General features: G+C 43.1%; 1 protein-coding gene across 1 annotated transcript in view; it reads right to left on the bottom strand.

The window, feature by feature from the left end:
• Nucleotides 1-25,734, bottom strand: part of ATP10A (ATPase phospholipid transporting 10A (putative)) — a 111,007-nt gene that overhangs the window by 43,149 nt on the left and 42,124 nt on the right. The window contains exons 3-5 of the mRNA XM_026035618.1: nt 7,351-7,436; nt 1,226-1,332; nt 988-1,119 (exon numbers count right to left, since the gene is read on the bottom strand). Coding sequence (XP_025891403.1) covers nt 988-1,119; nt 1,226-1,332; nt 7,351-7,436 — 325 coding nt within the window. The remainder of the gene's footprint in view (nt 1-987; nt 1,120-1,225; nt 1,333-7,350; nt 7,437-25,734) is intronic.

Here is a 25,734-nt window from a genome sequence, read left to right as displayed (position 1 = left end):
GGACAGGCACCTCTGGTGGGGTGACAGAGTGGGCAGGCGCGGGCAGGGACCTCCTGCAGCTGRACCTACCTCAGCACTTCAGCAGAGCCCCCAGCATCAGAGCTGCCTCACACAGGGTCACAAGCTCAGTGGAAACAAATAGGTTAATTCATAGCTCTAAAACCTTGTTTTTATTAACACTTAACAATACTTGGGAAAAGGCACACAAGGATGTATTAAAATGACATAAGGCTGTTATTAAATTGCATCATGGTTGTTAGGAAACATTCCTGTATTACTCACACAAGCATTACAGAACACACAAACATCAAGAATACAGAATTCATAGGCAGCATGTAAACAATCACTCCGAGTGCCAGCTGTAAAATTCAATTCTCTCCCATAGATGAATAGAAAAACAGCCTGAAGAGTTTTAACCCGAACCTCAGCATTTTCTTAAACATTTCATGAAGTCTAGAGAGTCTCCTAATTGGATTTATGCAGATTTTGACTTTTATGTATTTCTTCTGTGTTAAAGCTGCAGCCTTAGGGACAGTCAGTGTATGCTGTACACTGTGCCCTTGATTTAATAAACAGTCGTGGGGAATGGCAGTGCGCTAATGATGTTTACCCTCTGCTCATATGTTACTTTGTGGTCTGATTAATAGCACGTTATATTCTACTGCCTGTAATTTTAAGGGGACTGCATTAAAGTGACTTCTGGACTTGACATTTTTTGATGATATCAAAGGCAGTAGGATCTAAGCATTTGTTATCCCTGGTACTAATAGCATATATTGGTCTGATACTAAGAAGAAATTTAGATTGACTTATGTATCGAGACATCTTGATTTCAAAGAGGAAAGAAAGTAAAACAAAAAATTAGATACTATGGAGCCAGCTAAATGCATTGGATGTTTTGGCAGATATATGTATTTTTGACAAAACAAAACCCATCAATCCCAGGAGAGTTTGGTCCTTAAGCTTTTATTTTTAAAGAACACTTACCAATGGCAGAAAACARACACATGATTAGAAGTATGAGGACACACCAAAGGACATCAGCATTCATCTGTCTTTCAAGCTTACTGCGTTTGTAACGGGGTCCATTATTATTTAACAAAGCTTTGGTCTCATGCCCTGCAGAAGCAATTGCATCAAACAATGTAATACAGACTTCTGTTAGTATTTTAAGGAAACTGTAAGAAAGGCAGTTTGACCAGACAGACAGAAGAGCAAATTTTACCTGCATAGATTACTATTCCTGCCACTTCTTCTGTATTCCTAATAGTACATCCACGTAACAAAAGATTTTCTTTGAACAGTCCTTCTTTTTTTCCACTTTTATGTATCCTGCAGAAGATTTTAAAACAGAACAAAGCACAGCATGTCAAAACATTAAGATTTTTAAAATCTTCCTAGTCTTTAGTACAGGTCCACGAAACATCTTCAAAGTTTAAGAAGTCATGTCAGCCTGATGGTGAGACACTTCCCTTGATGTGTTCTCTTACTCATTGGAAGATTCTCTGGCAAACTTCGAAAATGGAGAATACCTATCCAGGAATCCCAAATGTCCGGAGCCCAGCTGGAACAATATCCATAGCCCTGGTTAGGCTTCTGGATGTGCAGATGTACTGGATGAACAGTCGCCACAGACATGCGGGTCAAATCCATGACTTGGGAAACGCCTGGGACCGTCTGTGCATGCCCAGGCTGACGGCGCGGTCACAGTTAACCCAGTCCATCCGAGAGCAGCTACGCAGCGCGTATGATTAGCACACTACCCACACTGGTCTCTGTGAATGTGGGAAGGAGCAGTGCTTCAGAAGCAGTGACACCAAGGAGGATGTGTCAGGGATAGTGTATGTTGGTTCAGCGAAAGGGAGCTAAATTCCACGGGTTCATCAGTGAGAGCACGAGAGTCATTTCAGAGAGTCGCACTGAGGGGCCAGGAAAGAACTGGCACCCACAGCAGYGGTGACTCTTGTCCGCTAGTGCCAGCACACATGAGAAAAAATGGAACAAAATAACTTTTTTCCACAAGAGAACTTTTTCCACAGGAGAASTTTTTTCCACTTTTCTCTGGAGATCTTCCAAATCCGCCTGGATGYCACCCTGTGCCCCATGCCCCGAGTGTCCCTGTTGGAGCAGGGGGTTGGACTGGATGGTCTCCAGAGGTCCCTTCTAACCTCAACCCTTCTGTGATCCTATCATTCTGAGAACTTCTATTTGTCTGCTGTGTAGGGTCTGACTCACATTTCAATAGACAGAGAACAGAGAGTAGCCTTATGAGAATTAGCTGTCACAAGGGAAATGGTAAATAATAACAACAATTTAAAAATAGCAYCAGAATGTTATATTAGGTAAAAAGACAAATCAAGTTGTCATTCCAGAACTTCTCTGAATGAATAAAATTTCATTTAATAGACCACAGTATCCTAATGTCTCACAGCAGATTAAAGGAGAGTCTCAAATACTTAAATGTTTGGCCCTAACTGACACAGCACCAGAACTATCACTTCCAAAAACCCACTGAAATAAAAGAATGAATTCAGTTTGGGAGTCTTAGAGTCTTATGAGAAATCCTGGGGAAACACAATGTGCGATAACAAAATTAACAAAATTAAACYGCTATTGTTGTCACCTCCAATTTTATGGCTACCTGGCTTTGAGCATTTTGAGCAACCTGTGTCCCACAAAACCTGGATACTGGTTTAACATTGTAACTCTTTTAGCATCGCAGCAGCTGTGAACACTCATTCCCAGTTTGAGAATTATCTGAATTTGAGTGGGCTTGCACTATGGGAAATCATTTCTTAATGAATACAGAGTGCAGAAATTAGTTACCAGCATTCTGCCATTCCTCTACTTTTTAATACTGCATTCTTCATTAACTTATCTGATAAATCATTAGGACGTTAACTTGAATTTCTAATAAAGTCTCCAAACCATAGATAGAGTTTCTGTTAATAAAGGGAGTTTTTGAAGATAAACCTACTTAAGAAGTAATTGTTCTGGCTTATGATTTTATAGCCTTCACCCATTCATWACACTTAGCAGTATCAGTGAACTGTGATAAGTACATTGTACATGATAACCTTCATAGACCAATTGTATATATGTTCCATACAATTATGTATTTGCTCTTATTTTCCTGCTTTATGCCACATCTGAACCTCCTCCATAGTAATGGTGCAACATCTGAAGTGAACCTATTGGTGCCMATAGACCCTGATCTACTGCCTTCAACCACAGATCCTCTCACTGCACATCATCTTACACKGATATGCATCTGGTACTGCTTTTTATCTTCTTATTGTCCAATGAAGCTGCCTAAATCACCCACTGCTCACCAGACCTTTAAAAAACAGTATGGATAAAATCAAAATTTGTTAGACATATGCTGGACGAGCTCAAACTCATCGTTTCCTTCCTGTCTGCACCTCTTTTCTAGTAACTCACTATCCAAACACACATACAACCCAATCAGGCACTGATGATAAAAGGATGAAAAAAAATACAGACCTACAGGTCTGTATTTTGGATAAAAAATAACGAAAACCAGAGTTGGACGAACTTCTTGCTTTGATAACAAATCTGCCAAGGCTACAACCTTCTGTTGAGGTRGCTTAGATCCTGGTTCTAGCCCTGCAGAGCTGGAAACCTGAAGCCTGATACAGRGCTTGAAGGGTCTGATCTCCCTCTTCTGGATTCAGGCCAGTAAAACTTTGGAAGCAAAGAAGGGAACTTTTCTCAGTATTTAAAGCAGTTGTTTGCTGAGGTTGCTGAGAAGCTTGGAATGTGAAGTCTGTTCCACGAGGAAATGCGTTGGTGAGCACAGGTGCACCAACCTTTATCCCTGCAATTTCTCACATGGATGTGTCACTGCAAATAGGCAGTACATAAACATCTCAAATACACATACACATCACCTGTGTATGAGAAATGGGCTCCCCAGATGCAGTTAGCTACTACTTCACTGCAGCAATGAGAAAGTGTTTGTATGAAAATAAGCTTCACAGTTTAATACAGTAACTCAAAAAAAAAAAAAAAAAGAAAGGTCTTATGATAGCTCATTTCAGTGGCAGTTTGCTACTTTGTTTACTGGTCCGTTTACTGGYGTTAGATAACATATCAACATATCAAAATTGCATTCAGAAAGGAGCATTTTCTCTCACTCTCTGGTTCCTTGAACATCTTACAAAGCAAACACCAGGGCAGTTTTTAATTCCTGCTCCTTGACAATCCCAAGGAAAATATTTGACAATTTTAAAACTCACTAATCATCAGTCTGAATCTTCCTGACTCTGAAGTTGTCATTGCAGCAAGTCAGAGACATCAAAGCATAGATTTATACCTTTTTTTTAAAATAAAAGAACAAATTTGATTCATAGGGTGACTTTATATTAGTTTTGTTTTGTAAACTGAAGTTAAGTTTTGAAGAAGAAATGCCCACATGCATTCATATACTATTATCATTCCTCGCTGTACTCCTTTTGGTATTTCCCAGGCAAATCTTCTGATAGCATATGATAAAGATTTCTATTCTTGTCTGAAGTAATAAAGAAAGATCTACTTTTCAGAGAAAAGCTGGAAACCCAGAATGCAAGCTATCTCTTGCACACACACACRCGCACAAAGAATCAGAAGAGATGTTAAAGCCGAATTTGTTATTTTTGGAATCTGGCACAGGATTCYTGACTGTTTGCCATGCATACTGTACATAATCTGGCTAGACCCACCCAGGCAAGGGGCAGGCTAGGTTTCATTTGCTTCCTTTTACACTGAGGACTTCTTCTAGGAGAAATAAAAGTGAGGAAACATGCCTGGGATACCCGACGGTGCAGGAATTGCAAAATATTATTAAGGCAAGTGCTTGTGTGGATCAGGCTGCCTGTCTGCACAAAGAGAAGGCTCAGTGCAGATTGTGCTGTATGACTCAAGGAATCATATGCAGTAATGTGTATGTTACACATTAACAGACATGGGAAAGTGTATGGCCAGGCCCTTTGCAGAATGTTTTCTAATATTTTCTTGTTTTGTATTATCATGTCTCCTTTCACCCTGGCCTGCCTGTGTTACATTTGTTATCTACAGGGATCACGTTTCACATTAACTGYGGGGAGCAGAATTTCCTCTCCACCAAACACAGGGCGCACACACACACATTTCTGTCTCCCTAAAAAACTGCCAGCAGCCATTGGAACCACAGCTGCTTTTCATACTTCAAACAGAAAGTAAAAAAAAAATAGTCATTTTCCAAAATGGAAATCTAACGTGGTCAAAATTTCAAAGCTAACTTTGACAGTAATGTGTCAGCACAGCTTTTAAATGCAGATCTCTTCAAAGGCCACTACTTCATAGCAACCCTGTTTAAATATCTCAGTAATATTTCTTTTTACTTGTGATGCTACTTGATCAGCTGAGAGCTATCTGAAACTGTCTTTCAAGCACTGACTATCAGTAAGATTCTGATGATGATTAAAATCTAATTTTGACGTGGCAATGACATGTTTCAATTCAGATGAATGAGTAATTACTACTCATCTTGATAGTACATGATTTGAAATAGACCTACACTTTCAAGATACCAATAAAGGAAATCTAAAAAGAATAAGGAAAAAATCCTCTGTCACTTGACAAATTGAGAGGCTGAATGTCAGCACCCTCCAAAACAAAGTTTACTTTTGAGAGTCAGTCCCTGCTTTTGGGTTCGAATAGCACATGGTCCCTGAGCTGTAAATCTCTGGCAGCAATGCCAATGAGACCCGATGTTTTCTGCCATTTTCATAAYTCCTGCTATGTCAAAAAACATCCACCTCATTTGCAAGGTGTCAAAATGTAGAGAAGATAAAATACAATCCATCTTGAGCAAAGGGCTTCCGAGTTATCTGCTATATAATTTGAAGAGTTCTGTAACTTAAATCCTAGATGCATTTTCCACGTTGAGTACAGAGGTTAACACATAAAGAAAGACAAATTTATGCAGATATCTTGCGGTGTTCTACCTTTGTTCAACATTTTGGGGACTGAGATAACACTTATGAARTAAGTATACTGAATCTCAGTAATAGCTGAGATGATTAACACTTATGCAGTGCGCTAGGTAGGAAAAAAGGAAAGCTAYCAAACTTTCTTTTCCGTATCAGGAAATGTCATTTCTGCAGTAGAGCAGGCTCTCTATCACAGCAGGCAGTTACACACTCTCATGCAGTGTGTAACTCTCATGAAATTTTATCTTTAAATGAACTGTAGGGCTTTGGCTTTGTGTTGTTAAAGAAAGCAGCACATTTTCCCACAGTACAACTTGATGTAGCTTCAAAAAAGCTTCAAAAAAGCTTTCCTGATTTACACCAGTTGACACTGCTTCCTACACAACCAAGAGTAGTAACTGAGCTGATAAATAGCACCACCATAAAAAGCTCCTCAAACCTCAGCAATTTCAGGTTGTGTGTCATTTACGCCAGTCAGTACTGCCCAGCATTCCCACTGCATCAGGATAATAAACCATTGTGTTCTAAACAGAATTAGTGTGCACTTAACTCTCTTCATAAAAATTTCGGCAAAGAATTAATATCCTGTTCTGTCACCTTGYATTTGGTCACAGACTGTAGAAAGAAGAGTCATGCAAGAGTGCACCTCCTTAGTCACCACTGCTATTGGCATGCCCATGTAATACAGCCCTTGCAGTATTAGAAGCAAAGTGCTCTGTACATATTAAACATTTGCTTCTGAGCACAACTAATGGGCCAGAGATGAGCACACTGGTAAGGCAGTTCTGTTTGTTTAGCGTTAAGTCAAGTGGCCGTATGTGATCCTGCACGGTGCTGTACCAGCACACCCATGGTGGGAATCAGTCGCTTTATTCTGTCTGAAYGAGAGGAAGGGAAGAGCAGCACAGCTCAAATAGCACCTTCTGATTTTCTTCACCTCCTGATTTTCTTCAGTGGGACTTATTTTAAAAGAAACATCAAACAGACATGTCTTCATAAAACTAACGTGCAGCAGACTGTGTTTGTTTGTTGGCTCTTTTGGCCTGGTTTTCTATTTCCTCCCATTCCCAGATGGTCTTTTTAGATCTGTGGAGGGAGGGAAAGGGAAAAGAGTATCTGTAACTTCACTGCTTCATGTGTTTGTTTCTAGAACGTAAGCTGCTCAAGGCAGGTCTTATCCTAAGGGATGGAAATGTCCAGCTCCTGTGTCCCTCTGAAGAGAGGGTCCTCTGAAAGAGCTTTGCAAATCCTTCTCTAGACATTCAGAAATCGTGAGGATGTGATTTGCAGAACACAGGCCCAACCAAACCAGCAGGTATTTTATCCCATATCAGAGAAGAGGGAGTATATACCAAAGGATATTATATGAAATACTCACATGTAACCTCGAAACCTACTTAAGTCATTGTTTGGCTTCTCGCATTCGATGACACTGGTGAACTTCAAGGGGTCAAATTCTGAGTCCTGGAATAATAAAAGTATTAATTACTTCATGCAAAGACTTGCAATTTATAGCCAGAATTGCTTTCTTTGCTAGCTTTTATAATATATCAAAGCCAATGCTTTTCAAAAACATAGGAATAACACTGAAAATCAAAGGGATCTAGGCAACAAAATTCCCCACATGCCTTCAAAATGTCCCATACAAAAATGATTTTTCTTCCACAAATGAACGAATATGACTCTCAAAAAATATTAGAAGAAATAAACTAGCTAAACCCAGATGCCAAATGAATGTGGTGTGGAGGGGAAAACAAATTTGTCAAGGAAGGCTCAAAATATTCCAGAGTTTCACTATATTTGATGTTCAAGAGAAGCTATTGCAAATCTAGGACAACATCAGCCAATAAATTGCCAGTTATGAGTTTTTGAAATATTAGCAAGGCTTCTTAATTGCTTTATGCCAACACTGACAAATTAATCTAGTACAGAAAATTAGATACATACAGAAGAATATCTTTTTCGTAATTAACACTTAAAAATCCTCCTGCTTCTCTAGCTAATTAGTCTGAAGGTGGTATTTTTGCTAACGCTGCATATAAGATTTTTACTCAGAGTTACAAAGTTCTTGGGCCTGCGGAAAAATGTCCTATCACAGCACAATTATGTAATTTTGTTARAGAAAAATCAAGGTTCTTCTGTCTTCCAAACTAAGATAGATGGGCCAGGCTAACAAACTACACAGCGAAATCAGAGGTGAGCAGTTTTGGTGCTGCTGAGGCAGCTGTTTGTCCCCATCAATGAGGAAAGCCTTTTGAAAACTGCTTCACGCCCCTTCGGCATGAAAAATCTAACTGTGGATCGACACATTATTAAGTTTTCAACAGTGGTAACAGTGCAAATGTTATGTGTTTGTAATGTTCCTCTGAGCAGCCGGTGGCTCCTGAGCACAGCCATTCAGACCACATTATGGGAACAGCCCAGGATCAGCAGTCAAAGGACAGTAACATAGTCTCATTGGCAGCTTCTTTGAAAAACACAGGTATGTTAAAAAATATATTTATATATTTAAAAGCAGCTCCACTCAGAAGAACAAAAAGAAAACAGATATTAAATAACAGGCAAAATAACTAGAGGATATATTGGCATCACCATCAACTCCCTCCTTTATTTTTCTACTAATCATGACTRGAAGACAGACAGACTTACAGCCTTGAATTGGAGACATTTCAAACCACCCACACCTGACACCTCGGGAAACCTTTGAAGTATTTTCAAGAAACAGCAGATGATAACAGAACCACGAAGATTGGCTGTCACCCAGAGATAGCTACAACCCACTRGAGGAAAGAATCACATTTAGATGGAGAATTCGGCTTGTAAACAGGAAAAAAAATGACAGTAAAACCACGAGGCAGCTCTGAACAAGGAAGGGGAATGCTATTCTGAGATTCAGACTTCCTAAATTATGTCAAAGTAGGCAGGCAGGTACCCGAGTCTTGGCAAGAAATGCAGAGCACCACATGCTGTTGCCAGTTAAGCTCMTTAGAATTTATTCCTGGTCAGCCTTAATTTTTTCCCGATGCCTGAAGTTTGGTGCTGGGAGCACTCMGGAGCAACCCGTTCTAGGGAAGCCCCTAAAACATCACTAGGCTCCAGGGTGAAGCAGACTTGGCAAATTGCATGACCTGGATGAAGGGMTGGAGTGCTCCCTCAGCAAGTTTGCTRATGATACCAARCTGGGAGGARTAGCTGATAGCCCTGAGGGCTGTGCTGCCATCCAGAGGGAMCTGGACAGACTGGAGGACTGGGCRGYGAGAAACCTCATGAGGTTCAACAGGGGCAAGTGCAGGGTCCTGCACTTGGGGAGGAATAACCCYGGACACCAGKACAGATTAGGGGTGGACCTGCTGGAGAGCAGYCCCGCAGAGAGGGACCTGGGTGTCATGGTGGACGACAAGTTGACCATGAGRCAGCAGTGTGCCCTGGTGGCCAAGAAGGCCAACGGGATCCTGGGGTGCATTAAGAAGAGCRTCTCCAGCAGGTCGAGGGAAGTGATCATCCCCCTCTACWCARCCCTGGTGAGGCCAYATCTGGAGTACTGYGTCCARTTCTGGGCTCCCCAGTACAAGAGGGATGTGGAGCTGCTGGAGAGAGTCCAGCGCAGGGCTACGAGGATGATCAGAGGCCTGGAACATCTGCCCTACGAGGAAAGGCTGAGAGAGCTGGGTCTGTTCAGCCTGGAGAAGAGAAGGCTGAGGGGGGACCTGATCAGTGTCTATAAATACCTCAAGAGAGGCAGTGAGGGGGCCAGCCTCTTTTCAGTGGTGGACAGCGATAGGACTAGAGGAAACGGCCACAAGCTGAGGCACCAAAAGTTCCACAGGAACTTAAGGAAAAAAAAATTAACAGTGAGGGTGACAGAGCCCTGGAAGAGGCTGCCCAGGGAGGCTGTGGAGTCTCCTTCTCTGGAGGTCTCCAAACCCGCCTGGATGCCGCCCTGTGCCCCGTGCTCTGGGTGTCCCTGCTGGAGCAGGGGGTTGGACTGGATGATCTCTAGAGGTCCCTTCCAGCCTTAAGCATTCTGTGATTCTATGATCCTCTATGAGTCCATCCCTCAGCCACAGCCTGAGCACAGACGTTCGCAGTCACAGAAAGGGAGTTGCTTGCTGATGAGAGCCGTGGTGGAGCCTTCAGGCCTTGGGATYGGGAATCTGTAACACGGCACTTAAACTGTGCGCCGTGCCTGCATCTTTGCCTCCGGCATTGAAGGTCCCCATTGCAGAGTGACTGCACTAGCAGCTAGCTTTGCCTGAACTTTTTGCACAAGGAGATTTCTTCCAAGTGGTGCCAAAGCTTATTGGGATGGGAAAAGCTGCTGTCGTCTACGTAGCACCTGCTCTGTTGYCCCAGAGCACAATCTTCATTCCGTCCCCTGCCTTGGCGCGCTTCATCACAGGAGAAAAAGTGCAGGAAAAACAACACGCAAACTTCACTCATGGCATTTCAAAYATACTGCCTGTCCACATAAATGCTGTGTTAAAGGAGATTCGCCACTGCAGTTTGAATTGCATTCACAAATTGGAGGGAAGAAACTGAAAAGGAAAGGGAACTACTTTTGTCTTTTATTATCACACGCAGCAATGCCAGAAGCACTAGTTTGTCTTATACAAATTTGCACTGTTTTTTTAAAAAAGAGAAAATTCTTAATACTTTTGATGAATGCCTTAGAGGGAATCCGAGACACTTGGAATAGCAAAGGCCAGCCTAATCAAATGAAGGTTTTCTGTGGCTGCTGAGCTCAGCAGAGAGAGCCCCGTTTCAGCGCTGTGTGGACACATTAACTCCCACAGCAATTGAAGTTTACAGGCTGCATTTCCTTTCTCCCAGGAATAGCTGACAACAAAACCACTAACTTCATAAATAAAAAACCTAAAAAACCCTACACCTTTAAACTGTAGAGCTAAAGTCTTCACAAAACAAAGCACTTGTTGAGACCAGGCAGGACCAAACCTCCCCTACTTCCACACAACTACCATACAACATAYTCTTTCTGCTGTTTGTTGGATACTTTTCATTTATGACTCAGTACTGGAACTAAAAGTTCCTTATCATGACATCTAGCTGTCTGTGTATTTGTGTTCTGTTACAATTAACTTGAAATATGTGATTATGGTCTTTACCCAGATAATATCTGCGAGGGAGAAATCCAATTAGAATAGTAGTTTACGTAAGGGAACAAAGCTGCTAAMCTCTGATTTATTGCAAGAGCTGTTTGTTTAGTTAATAAATCAAATAGTTCCATTGCTTCCTTCTAAAATGGAAGTRCAGATATACACTGTATTACATTACAGCTGATGACACCATTTTGATGTAAAAGTGTGTTTTGGTAAATGGGAAAAAATGTAAACGCTACCCTCGTGTGCCTGCTTTCAGCGGTTATAAAGAAGCACGAAGTCAACATAAGATTTCACAAAGATCAAAWTTTTGTTTCTGTTTATGCTGTTAGCCAAACTCCAGAAGCACGTGAAGCAAACCACGATACTGCTCTCATGTATTAACAGCTAAGGAAGCTGTGACTACGAGGAAGGTAAAGAAATAGTGTTGGGTTTATTGTGCCCAAAGCATCACTTGTGCTGTTTCCTGGGTACAAATCCATGGGAAAATAAATACTCTGCCCCTAGTTTATTTTTTTCTTACAGGGAATTCTTCTGTCACTGTTAAGACACAGAACCCCCCGCAATAAAATACGGTCAAGCTCAGCATTTCCCCAGAACTTTGTACCGCAATTGCCTGATGTGCCTAATTTTGTGTTTCACTTTTCCCTTAGAGAATTGCTGGGTACTAGAGCTGTCCCAGTCTCAAGAGGGATGAAAAGCTCCATGCTTTTCCTCACTGGATCTGTATGGAGGTTTTCCAGTGTTTATTTTCCCTGAAAACTCATTTGTTGTTCTTGGGCTCTCCCAGTGCACATCAACAAGATCAGGCCATCCATAAAAAACATCTGGAGGCACTTGTTTCTGTGTCTGAAGGTACGTGATGGTGTCTCATCTATGATATGGTACCTTTGCAGATCTCCCAAACTTGTGACTTGTGCACTGTTGATGTGAACAACAACCGACTTCCCAGCTGATAGAAACCTGGGAGAGATTTGCTGACTGCAAGTAAACTACCTCCAGTATTTGACAGAACTGCAGCAGGGCAAATGCCCAGCTAAATTATGGTCATGTCAGTCACATCTTGTTATTAACCTGTTTTCCCTTTGCTACAATGTAAATTTTAATCCTGAGCACTAATTCCGAGGATGAGTCTCTGCAAAACATGACTAAGACAAAATACCTTGCTTGCACTTAGTGCAGTGTACTACTAGGTACAAGGCCTACTGCTAGGTAGGCCTTGATTACAGGCACAAACACATCAGTATTAAGAGAATGTAGAAGGGTGTTTGAAAGGATACATGAAGGCTACTTAGGGAAACAAGAAATTTAAAAGAAGGGCCAGCAAGTTTGTATATTCTTTTCAGTGAGTGCTGACTTTGAAAAGGCTGACCATGTACGCCAAAGTCTAAACAAAAAGTCAAGCATATCCAATTTCTTTAAAAGAAAGTAAGAAACAGCAACCAGAACTCAAAGRTTTCTCCTCCTTCATTGATACCCTAAGGCTGCACAATCATATTTCCACTTGTGCTCTCTCCACCCATGCCAATGAGCCTCAAATGCTCTTTGAGACTGTGAAAGAGCTACAGTATGAAAAAACGGGGGGTATTTATGAGTCATGAAATGTGAATTTTGGCTTTGTGAAGCTGAAAGGGGAAGTGAACTCGTTTCCATTTCTTTGGAGGTTAACAGAACTAGTATAAACTTCCCTGTCCATGTTGTTCACAACATCTCAGCACTTGCAGGCTCTTCCAAATGACTACCTTCATTGCAGCTGCTGTAGGGCTGCTTTTTTGGCACAGCAGGCACAGATGCAAGTACCATTCATGTGGGCTCCAACTCTGTACTCCATCATGTCTTGCAGCCTGATGTCCTTCCTTCASTTGGGTTTCAATTTTACACCATGACAAAGGCATCAAAGCCATGCAACAGTACGAGAGGGCTACCAAAACATACTGTACATACACTGACTACAGTATGCAAGTTTATTCAAAGTGTAAACGCACAAAAAAATGTGTCTGGTTGCCTTTCCTCTGGAGCAATGGCTGGCTGGTCAGGAAATGTTGCCAGAATAACTGAATGAACACAGGCCTGCAGAGGCGGAATGAGAAGATCGATTTGGTGGCGTGCCCTGACCTGTGATGTGTGGCCAAGCAAAACACTGGATGCGTGGGCCAAGCAACTGGGAACCTGTTGCTGTTCCTATCAGGATACAACACAGTTCTGGTAAGACAGAACACAGTCCTGAAAAATACGAAGCAAATGGTTCAGTCACTTCTTCCCATATGGTTTGGAGGCTTTCAGTCCCTCGTTATTATTAAATCAATTCACTCCAGCACTAAGATTTCCTTTTTAGTGATCCCACTCTAAAAACAGACCCTTCAGGTTTCTGCATTATGAAATAATGAACTTAACGAAGAAAAAGATACCCCACATGAGTGAAGAAAACTTTCTGACTCTTAGGCTGTATTGTGGCATAACAACAACAAAAAAGTAAATTAAAAAAGAGGGGTAAGGARGAGATCTGATTCAATAGTCAGAACCTCTCTTTCCTCAAATATCTGACTTTCTTTTTGATTTCACCAAAGTGTCCTAKGCCAGTTCACTGCCTTCCTCTGGAAAAGTGCTGACCTTTTAGGAAATTGTAAGTATTTCTGAAAGGCTGCATCTTGTCAAAAGGACAGACAGTACTTGCTTTTGGTAGGAATTTAATGTACTCAAGGATTCCAYAGACTATACTTTCTTTCTTTAGGATTTTTCTTCCTAGGAAAAACATTGATAAATTGCCCATAAATCTTACTTCAGTTTCTTAAAATGTTAGGATTTTTTTCCTATTCTAAATGCAGTAATGGGAAAACTTACTTTCCTTATATAAGCTGACTTTGGCAGATTGCAGAAATTTGCCAATATTGATTCCTTCAAAGTTGAACTGCAAATTAAAGTTAAACTGCAGATGTAAAGGATTTTGTGACTTGGCTTTAATGCTCTACTGAAGCTAATTAAAGCAGATAAAGAGTTTCATTTAAAACAATAACTCGAGGCCCAAGGTAATTGGGCTGTGTCTCCAGAGGGAAGCAGAAACGTACACAGGAGAGGAAAACATAATGTTACGGTAAAGAGAAGGTGTTTTCTTCAAGATTTCCCTTAACAAACCCCTGTGCCCCATACCACTCAGGTGACTGTGGATGAGTYGGGAAGAGAGAATGCAGGGAGGAAGGGGACAGGCTGTTTTCATTGGTGGCCAGCGAYAGGACGAGGGGTAATGGCCATAAGCTGGAGCACAGGAAGTTCCGTCTCCAGGTGAGGAGSAACTTCTTCCCTRTGAGGGWGACAGAGCAGTGGAACAGGCTGCCCAGGGAGGTTGTGGAGTCTCCTTCTCTGGAGGTCTTCAAAACCCGCCTGGATGCCRCCCTGTGCCRCATGCTSTAGGTGTGCCTGCTGGAGCAGGAAGGTGGGACTAGATGATCTCTGGAGGTCCCTTCCAACCTTGAATATTCTGTGATTCTGTGTGATTCTGTGACAGTGCGAGAGATCAAGTAACCCCAGAAGCTGTCACAACGAAAGGGAGCCTCAGCTTCGCTCTCCCAAGAGTGGCTGTGGAGCCTCAGCGGGTGTAAGGTCTCCCTGAAGGGCTGCAGCTGAACGGCGGCCTGCCCCGCTCCGCTGGCGCCTTCCTGGAACTGCCACAGCTCCAGAGGCCGAGCACGCGGCCCTGCCGGATCAGCAAGTCTGACAACTACACCGTGTTCAGACAACAGATTCCCCTCCATTAAATGTGCRTTGCAGAGGTGTTTTAATGGCCTGCTCGTGTTATTAATAATGCATACAATTAAAATGCTTTCCTTTTTTTTTTTTTTCATCTGCCCTACTTTACAGTTGTGGAARCCTCAGTGTGGTTTTCAGGCCTTCTTTCCGTGCTAGGAGGGCATAAATTCACCAAAGTGCCCTGCATCAGCAGCACAGAGTTACCTGCTTATCATATTCTGTTCCCTGGATATGCTGGGGCTCCTACACAGACTTCTCAGCGAAGTAAAACTGATGGATGAGTGGTCTGGAATTTGCTTTGGTTTGTACATCTGGGCAGAGATGAAAGAAATGGAGTCACGGGGACAACGCAAGGAAAATATTAAATAGACAAAAATCCGCCTCACCCAGAAACACAGCTTTCCAGTTTAAAAGCCTTTAAGTTCAAAAAGAATTTATTCCCCTAATGCAATAGTACATCTAGTATTGCTTTATMTAGCAGTGCCCTGCATTTACCATATAAAATGAATCTGACTTTTTATTAATGTGCAACCAGAACTACATATTGATTTTATGTATCCAAAGCATGGAGATGGTTTATATACAAAAATAGTGAAACGTTTTAATGTCTAAACTGCATTAGTTTCCCTGGCAGACTCTATCTACGCCACTAATTCACATGAAAAAGAAGAAACGGTTTGATCTATGTTATTTAGGAATTAAAGAGATCTAGCTGTACATTAGAACTTAATAGCTTTGTTTTCCACACTGACAACTACTACTATAATTGGATTTTTTTCAGTTGTGTTTGTTCAAAGTGAACAGAGATGTTCAGTATTTAGAAACGCTGGAACAGCTGAGCAAGCCCAATACATGTTAGGGGGCAGATTTGCCTCTCACTGACGTGAGTAGAAGTAGAAAATATTTCGAAGGAATAGCACAATATTCAGCCTTGTAGACAAAAAAATGTGCTGTTTGTAGGCCTACGGAAACCTCAATGATTCTATGACAGCCGTCTGAAGAAACTGCTTTCAGTCAGTCGCAGATAATACACCAAAAGAAAATGCTAACTGTTGAAAATGTACATTGTATGCTCTGATGTCCCTTAGGATGATGGCAGCCCTGAGCAACCCGTTGAAATGACAGTGATGTGAATGAATGGGGTCGTTGAGCGCACTGCCCTGCAGGCCACGGTCAGCAACCAGAGCCTGTCCCGGCGGAATATGAACCCAGATGGGAACTATTAGGAAAGTGGTATCTCCCTGTCCCAAATGCCAGGCACGGAAATAAACCAATGGTTGACTCCTAATCCATACGAATCAAGCTCAACTTGAGCTCAGCTCTTAAACTAAGCCACAGTACAAGCCTGTTGAGCGCACAGCACGGCCTGTTCCTCCCATGGCCTCTCCTGACCTTGCCTGCACAGTCTGCAGAGATGCTGCCCTCCACGCTCTGCAGAGTCCATCCCTTTCAGGAGATGTTTCCCGCAGCCTTTCTGCTGTGCTTCAAAACTGCTAAGGGGGGAAAAAAAGCAGGAAAAAAACCCCCAAACATCATTTGCTTAGTGCCCTAAAACTGCACAGTATTTTGGTTTGGTAGCACCAAAGCTCATGTGAGCTTCCAAATGTTCCTTGGCCTTCTCATGCTCTCAGTGTGGGCAGCAGGCAAACCAGAGCACTTGTGGGACGAAGGTCTGCCTGAACAYGCAGTAGCAAAAGCTAAGACCCTTTCTTCTTGAAGACTCTCCAAGAAGAAGAGAGAAATGCCAAGGACCTCTCCTACACTGCTTACAAATGAAAAGCAGAACTCGACAATCATGATGACATACACAGTGGCTGGTTGGTAATGGAGGCTTTTCCTTATGAATGGTAAAACCTTTCAGTAGATGCTGCYGTGCTGGGATGTAGCCATGTGCACCAAAGTCTTGATGTGCCCATCTCACCTCAAAGGCATAAAATCTGGATAAAACAATGTTTACACTTCAAGTCATTACGTGCAAGAATTGTTCCAAAGAYTGGAGCTAAATCTGACTGTGAGATGAAAACTGTAACACCCAGCAAGCTCCCAGATTACTGAGAGATGCCAGACCTCACCATTTGAAGGGAAGTGCAGGGAAAGAAGCAGTCCTTGAGAAAACAGACCTTTCACTCCAGTATTAGAGAGCAGCATTCAGATCAGCATTGTCACAGTGTTGTCAGTCTTTCCATTAGAGTTTTTAATGCAAGAAGGTTATATAACTATGAAAGCTCTCCAAGTTGGATGCTGGCATGCAGTCTTTCCTGGGAATTGTATCATGTAACAACATTCATCATCACACACTTGCTCTACTAATGCTCCTAATGCAAACACAGCACTAAGAATGCACCTTCCCCACTTAATCCCAGCTGTTTCTGTACTTCCCTCCCAGCAGGAGGGGAGAATGTGAAGATTAGCAGTGAGTCTGAGAACAGCAAGGCTGTGGTTGGCATGCAGAGCACGGGAGGGAAGTTGGGAGAGCTGCAAAACACTTTGGGGTAAGAGTTTGGCTGTGCGGTCTCTCTGTTCTCACCCACTATCTGCTTTATTGAACAAATACCTTTTCGATCAACATGCTAAAGATGCCTTTTAAGGCATCTTTTAATATGCCTTTTTAATATGGATATTAAGTCCATATGAAGTGTAGAATTAGAGGAAGAGCAGAGTCTGCTACTCCTGAGCAGGCCTCCTTCACTAGCTGTCTTCTCCTCTGGGTCCTTATGCAAATATTTTTTATAAGAATTCAATAAATGTGAGAGGTGGAACTGCAAATGGAAAAAACAAACGTCAGGAGTAAACCCAACAGAGAGAACAGCAATGAAAAAATGGCTCAATTGTGTAATTTTTCTTTCGTATTATTTCCAGACACTTCCTCCAGAACCTAAATTAAAGATCTCTGAAGAAGTTCTTGTGGAGCAGCAGCATTTACTATTTGTTCCTTAACAGCTGACATGACCCATCCCCATGTAGTTACCTGCAGGATAAAAGCCTGTTTATCCCTTCCTGCCATTCTTCAACCCCCCCATAAGTCAGATCCCTTGATCTTAGCCATACTGGGCACATGGCAATGCAGGCACATCGGCACACCTTTGCCATTAGGGATGATTTTCAAGCTGCTATTTAWTCAAGTCAGACCCAAAATTTAATAGGCAAACACATCTGGAAAATGAAGAAGATGGTAACGCTYGTGGCAACTTACACCTGTGTTGCAGGTCAAACATCAAATCCTTTTAGAAGGGAACAGTGTGTCAGTAAGAAATATTAGCACTGCTGTCTAATCATCTGCATGCGCAACTGATGTTTTTAAGTTTGTTGTTTGAGGTTTTAAGTTCAAAACCACATGGAAGTGCAAGCACTATAGTGACACAGGCTGAGGGCAGCATCTTCTCACAGCATCTCGTCCACAGGGCACCCTCAGCTTTCTCTGGCTCTCACACACACATGCAGAGTGTCAAGCCACCATTAGTCATAGCAGACCTCGAAAGTGCGAACCTGAGCACAACCTAAGCATGGAAATTTTCATGAATTTATAAAAATAACAGTTTTGAGACAGATTGTCAGCCACTTCCCATGTAAGGAGCACTTCAATGCAAACTTTTACTGCTCTTCGTGGCCTTATTGGCGTTAAGTAAAGGACTTGGAAGGTAGCAGGTTGAGAAAAGAGAAGTGGGATTCGGTTCACAATCTTGATGCTGAGATAAATACAGGAGTTCCTCATACTGTTGCTTGAGCCGCTTCAGCAGAAAAAGGCTCTTTCACCACCTTGTTGCTTCCTAAGGAAAGTGAGATCCTGCCATGATTGCTGGGGTTACACAGTTTGATATTGTAAACTATACCAATAAACCAATAAGCAAAGAAGATCTGATTGGAAAAACCTCTCCTTAACTTGATTTAAATGTACATATTTACATTTACTTCTCTATAGCACGAAAGCAGCATCACACTTCTTTTTTTTTTCTTTCCACAGACTTGAAATGGTTTCTTGTTTTCTAACACCTTCACAGCAACAGAGGCTTGGAGCGACGCGAGACGCGTCACGTGGAGACTGAAACCTGCCACCTCTGCAGAGATGAGACGCAGCCCGGCCACAGGCAGGACACGTTTCCTCACAGGGCTGCGCCACGTCCCACCGGCACAGGAAGCACTGCCCTACAGATCACCCCAGGTGTTCCAGTWTACATTTGTCACACAGAAAAACAAGTAGCCACTGGCAGAAATCAAGAACTTAGCACCTGTGCAAACTGGACTATATTTTCCCCCCTCTGTGCTTCAATTAAGGTATCCAGAAGTTTCTGATACTCTTATTCAAATCATTCGCCCCTCTAATAAGTCTCTCTTGGGCGTCAAAATTGCGGTCTGGACACCTGCTCAGTGGAAACCACAAAGAGGAGACGACCTTGCGTGAGCCCCACGGAACAGGAAGCCAACCAGAGCTCTCTAGTTCTTCAAAATGTGCATCCTCCCCCTCGCCCCCCTCACTGCTGCTAGACTGACTTCCTAGGCTGCTCACAAATCCCAGGGCGAAACAGCACAGTGAAAACCTGCTCTTAACGTTCCCCAAGGATTTTTGGCTAACGTGGGAGTGCCCTGCACTGCAACAGGCCATTCTGCATGCAGCTGCTAGAGCCTTGTCCCACTGCTAGACGGCAGATGCTTCGTCTTTAACTAGAGATGTCCATGTTGTTTTCCACAGAAGTTGCTTCTGAACGYGGTGCTATCAAGAAAAATGATTTAAAAAGCAGTATTCAGGTGGAGCTTTTCACAATGAGTCCACTTTCGTCAGAAAAAAAMCACAGAAAAAGGCCTGAATTAAACATAGGTTTTCATGTTTTTATGTTTGACATACTAGCATTTTGCACTAAGAAACACAAAAAGCCTACATAACCACATGCCCTGTGCCTGGGAACTTTTAGAAGACCTGTTTCACTAAAAGTTTCAGCTAAAACGTAAAAAAATAGTTTCAATTTAATATGCTGGTAGTTCATAGGGAAAAACATTTATTTTCTTTTGTTTGGACTTTTTTTTTTTTTTTAACTTGCTTTTCCCTTGGGGAAATCTAATTTTGGCAACGTGTGTGGGATGGAGCACTAATCTGCTGTTTTAACATGTGCATGTCTGGAATTCTCAAGTCACTTTTGTGAACCTTGTGAACCTTTTCAAAATACTGCAGCAAGAGAGGCACAAGGCACGACCACAAGGGAAAAAAAGGAAAAGAGAGATGCTAGAAATGTCTCCAGTGCTCATGTGGCCTCGTTCCATCCTTTTAAAGCACTCCCAGCCTAAACAAGACTGAGTATACTGATTAATCCACATTTATTTGGTTTATAATGCAGCAGCGTTCCTGGTAATTTGGGGTGGATGCACACAGAGAGCTGGCTCTTTACAGATGAATGTGTGAGTGTATGAGCGGGATGGGGAGCAACGGGGCCCTGTCTGAGCTTGTGTTGCTTTGTAATACCCTGCAAAGAGCTCATACAAGACCCTGGAAAGAGCTCATAGCAGCAGGTGAAATGAAAGTTACTCTTGCCTGAGAGTTGTGCTGGTCTAACCTCAGCTACTCTCTTAAACCGGGCTACTTTACCCTCACAGATACCATAAGAAGTTGTAGTKCAGTTCTGTGTTAATCCGAACTTGAAAACTGCTCTATTTTTGAGGGAGCAAAGCTGAAAGAAATAGAGTTTGAGTGCAAAGTGAACATCCACACTGGGATGCTGCGCCTGCCCCGTGAGCTGTGTTCACCCAGCTAGCAYGAGTTGCCCCCCTCGAGACTTGAACTCACATGCAGTGCAGCACCAGCACAGYAGGGCTTAGTGTGAAGTCTTTCCAGGAGGATCTCTTTTGTTCACTTTCTGCTTAGGGCTTACACGGAAAGAGCCAGGATAGACGGTGAAATGCCTGGAGGAGGGAACTGCGGGACCATTTCCCTAAGGCTGGTTGCACTTAGTGTGTCTCTAATGCTGTGCAAGAACAGGCAGGGCTGGAATGGAAGCTAGACCTCTTCATTTGTCCCAGCTTCCAGGCTGGGGCAGAAGTGCAAAACCATCTGCAATAAGCACATGCTCCAAGCTTACACGTTCCCCAAGTGTGGACATAGTGACCTGCAAGGAAGTCGCACCGAGGAGTTATTTTGCTGCTAGCCTGCAGGCAAGTGAACCCTCCCAAGCTGACACTGAACTCAAAAGTGCCTTTTTTTTTTTTAGACAAAATAAATAAGCAGCCATAAAGTCACTTGCAAAGCTTATCTAAACCTGTTTCATCATGGTAGTACAAATTCGTTTTCAAAAAGACATATTCTTGCAAGGAAAAAAAAGCGGGCTATACCCTGTCAGCTCTCAGAGGGACATATGTGTCTTCTCAAAAGGGGTGGCAGCTGCTGGACTGAGCTTGGCTTTTAGCTGAACTGAGGCTTTCCACATAAACATCCCCGACGTGGCCAGTGGTTAATAAACCATAAGCTGCTCCAGAATCCACACTGAGTCTTTGTGGATTTTGTTAAAGGACATACTGAGCAAAAACAGTGGAGTATTTTGTTTGTTTTGTACTACAAGGCAGCAAGAAAATGTAAATGTTTTTTCACGCGTCTAGATTCATGCTATCAAAATATCCTAAATCAAGTTTCTGAAACCTGAAAGGGCGGATTGAGCCCTTGCAGCGGGGGCTGTGGCTGCCTGTCCGCTCGGTGCAGCGGGGCTGCCCGGCGGCTCCGCGCGCACGTCCCACATTCCAKGGGCAGCTCCGCAGGGTGTGGAGGCCCTGCAGCCTGCCGAGCGGCACAGAAAGCACATTGATTCCCCTCTCATAACGCGCCTCCTGTGAGGCTCGGGACACCAGAAACGGCTGCTGTGACTAGACAGCAGCGAGGGTGGGTTGGAAATGAGAAGGAAACTAGTGTCATACCAAGAAACACTTTTTTCCTCTCTTTTTTTTTCTTTTTTTTTTCCGGAGATGCCAACGAGTCAATGCCAGCAGCGTTTTATCACTCACTGGAGGTTCAGGGCAGTATTTGCTCCTTACCCACCTCTCTGGCGTTTCACGGTGCACACACAGATCTGAGCTGTGCTTCAGCGCAAAGACAATTTACCCCTCTGTTGACTTTAAAGAGAGAACACTTCTATTTTAAACTTTTTAACACATAACGTCACTGTAATATCTGCGGATTGCGACCAGATTTAGAGTCTCTGGGGAAAAGCTCTAAAGGCCTTTGAAAATCTCCTTTTCCTTTTTTAACTAGTGATTTCTTTATTTGCTCGCTGATTTTTGTGAATGTAGAGAGAYGATGTAGACATTCAGAGTAGAGTCCTCAGACACACAAGATGTTCAGCCACCAAGGCACACAYCAGTGACTACCTGGACAGCTTGTTCTTGGGTAGGGTGCAGAAGTGTGTACAGAAAGCACAGGTTTGTGTCGGATSGCATTCACCAGCAAACACACAAGCCTCACAAGCAAGATGCTGTCATTCTACTGCACATTACTCAGATATATCAAAGCAGTGCTAAAAAAAAAAACAAACAAAAGAAAAAAACCAACTGTATTTCTGGTCACTTGTGCTATAAAGGAAAGCAGTTTCTTGGAATTCACAAGTGGAGAGGTCTAATCCAAGCCTACAAATAATGATCTTGGATTTTCTGAACTTACGTTTAGAGTATAATAATGCCTGCAAAACACTAAAGACAAGGATACAGAACTGCTCCTATAATTGCTATTGCTGCTTCCAGCGTCAGGCTAAAAAGAGATCCCGACCTTTCCCAGTGACAGGACAGTATTTTCCAAGCAAAGGTTTGGAAGAGGTGAACTCTAGGCCATTTTACACTCTCCGTGACTWCTGATCATATCTATTGCTGGTACTGCAGTGAGACACACGACGATACTTCAGCCTGYGTTGGCAGAAGAGCTGCTATTGCCGAGGGCAGCTCTGCCCACATAACAGCTCTGGGCTTGCTCTCCCCTTGGAAGGGCGCTTGGGGAGGGTGCTGTGGTTGCGAGAGGGCTGCCCGGAGCACGTCACACACRAGCTATTCCAAACTCATAACCAGGCTGTCTCTGGAAGGCAGCTTGCAGGAGTGCTGTGGGACTGTAAATTGCATGGGTGGGCACAAGGCAGGGACAGAATGAGGAAAGTGTAAAAGTGGCCTAAAACAACTAACTCTTACTGCCCTCCTCCCTTTCCCATGCCCAGTAGAGCTATGGGTATAGAAATAGCTACCCTTTTTTGACCTGCTTCCCAGGCATGTGCTCAAAAGCAATCAGTTGGTTCATACACGAAACACAGAAATGCCAGGCTTTGCCACGCAGCTTTTTTGAATGCCTGGTGTACTGMCACAGAGACATTATTCAAAGCCCGCTATGGGCAGCTGGTATTTTAAGAAGAGGCTTCCAGAAATTCTTTGTTTCTTGTCCTATGATAAGCCACATGATCGAGCATGTCAGTCCGCAAGGCTGGTGGGGAAGAGTTTGGCAGTGTGGGAAAGAGAGGGCTGGGGCGACAGAATCTGTATTTGTCTTCCTGCTTGGACACCAGTACTGTAGAATGAGACAGTACCAAAGAGTTACCAAGAGTTACCTAGTACAATGATAACACAAAGATATAAAGGAATTCTTGTCCAGTGTGTGAATGGGTCAGGATGGAGGTCCCATAAGGACTCTWGGAACAAACTCATCTGAGGTTTGCTAAAAAAGGATGCTCAGCATTTGGTAGGAAAAAAAATGGTCTTCCAAAGTGTTTTACGAGCTCTGCCAATAAGTCCTCTCCAGAAGGACATCCAGGCAAGGACTGAACTTCAATCCAAAARCCTGGCATCACTGTTATATTCCATAGCATTTGACTTTGAGCCCGATTCATTCAACATTTCCCAAGAAGCTCCCTCTATTCCACCAGTGAGTGTCCCTCATCAGGGCAACACCTTGAAGGACCACTAAGCCCCTACCCCTGCTAGTGGGGATGGAGAGAAGGTGCTGCATGAGTTAACAGGGGGACTCGGGTAGGTGTTGGCAAAGACCTCCACGAGGATGGCAAGTTTTCTGCTGGGGCACTGAGTCGATGCTTTTGCAGAGCAGCTCCGGGATGCTGCAGCTGCCGAGGATCTGGAACTTGCAGGTGTGCACTYTGCCTACAACACAGTTGACACAGGAACCAGGGTTTGGATATTTCCTGCTTTCTCAGCTATTTTAGGAGAGGGGAGGTGGTCATGTGTGGTTTTCTTTCAAGCTTTCTTTCAGTACTGGACTTCTTGAGGCCTAGTCCTGTTTTCATTTGAAATGAATGAGCTTTTTGTCATTGAACCCAGTTTAACCTCTGCTAATTTATTATGGACCCTACTGCTATTGCACCTGGGTATCTTGTGATCTAATGATCTATTTATCCTCGTGTTTGGGATCATGCTTCCGAGAAAGCTAAATGTCATATTCTTATATGACAGAATAAGGAGGAGCAGGGAGCAGAGGTACAGAAGGTGGATTGTCTGAAAATTCAAAGAACGTGACATGTCTATAATGCTGGCTAAAAGATATCTCTAAGTTGAACTGATTTCCTCAGAACTTCTGCTCAGATGGCACTCAGCAAAGCAGGACAAGCCACATAAGGCAAGCCATATACGCCCCGGTGTGCTAAGCAGCCTGGGACATGAGCCTAGCCTTAATTCCCTAGACAGAGGAGGAAATGACACTGCTGCTCACTTACACACAACTGTCTTCATGGTTATGTAAAAGACCCAGATTTAAACTCCAGCTGCCTTGCTTGGATCAGCGATTTAAACCTCAACAAATGTGTCAATCACTAGAATCACTAAAATGGGGCAGTTCTTCCCAGTATTCCTGCTAGAACCGAGTCATCGCATGTATATATTCACTAGGCTAGAGACAGAAGAATGATTCCACAGCTGATGGTTGGGGCACACATCGTTGGCTCCCAGCTCCCAAGAAGAGGAAGTTACTTCCCAGTTCTCCTCACTATCTAGGCTCCAGGAATCACAGTCCTAGCACTGAACTGTGACTCTGCTGCTAGAGAGGCCTGGGTACCTAAYGCAGGACAACGGATTCCTCTGGGCAACAGGGCTCTTAAAAGTCAGTCTTGAGTTGTTCTGTACTTGGACACTTAAATCCTGTTTATTGTGTTCACCATCAGCTACTGTGGGTGCCARAAGGTCTTGAATCATAAAGATCTGACCGTCCACTGTGGAAGAGTGGGGGAGCTGGTGTCTCCTTGGGTCTCGCTTTGGGACCCCTGGCATATGCACTTAGCCTRTAACTGTACCCGAGGCCATGGAAGCATTCCCCTATTCAGCACACTGAACACAACCTCTAGTTTTTGTCCTTCAAAACATGCATGAGGTCTGTGCTGGCAAAGAATTGGGCCACATCATCCAAGCACTTCCCTGGAGCTCTACCCACTGGGACAAAATTCCCCTCAGTGRGAGCAGGATGGGACTTCTGAAAAGCAGTCCAACGAGCTGCTTGGGAACAAGCAAAGTTTCTGAAACATTTTGCCTGTGGTTGATTAAGCCCCTTGTTGTGGTGGCAAGTGACTTGTGATGTCTAAAATCTATGTGGGAATCACTGATGATTAAACAAGTCTTTATCTCACATGTTTCACAAGCTTTGCACAGAAAGACTTTGCCCAACAGAAAGAAGTTAGGAAGGCACACTGTTTTTCATCCCATTGGTTGCATTACAGCTTCATTAATTTTGATAATACCTCAGTACAACTACAGGCTGCTGTACTCACTTCTGATGACAGTTTTAAGGACAGAAACTCCCACAGTAACTTATCAAATGAGAAGAGCTACTAGCTGAGTTTTAGAAAAGATGCTTTTTTTCACATCCCAGCCAAAGCACAGGAAACTGGGGTTAGCTGGCAAGAGGGATGAGAGAAGAGGGCATAAAATAAATACTAATGAAATTATGTTATTAA

Source organism: Nothoprocta perdicaria, unplaced genomic scaffold, assembly GCF_003342845.1.
Source record: "Nothoprocta perdicaria isolate Ctin4 unplaced genomic scaffold, notPer1 scaffold_163, whole genome shotgun sequence".
Lineage (NCBI taxonomy): Eukaryota > Metazoa > Chordata > Aves > Tinamiformes > Tinamidae > Nothoprocta > Nothoprocta perdicaria.
Note: the sequence above shows the minus strand (reverse complement) of the source record. Positions and strands in the feature narration are given on the sequence as shown.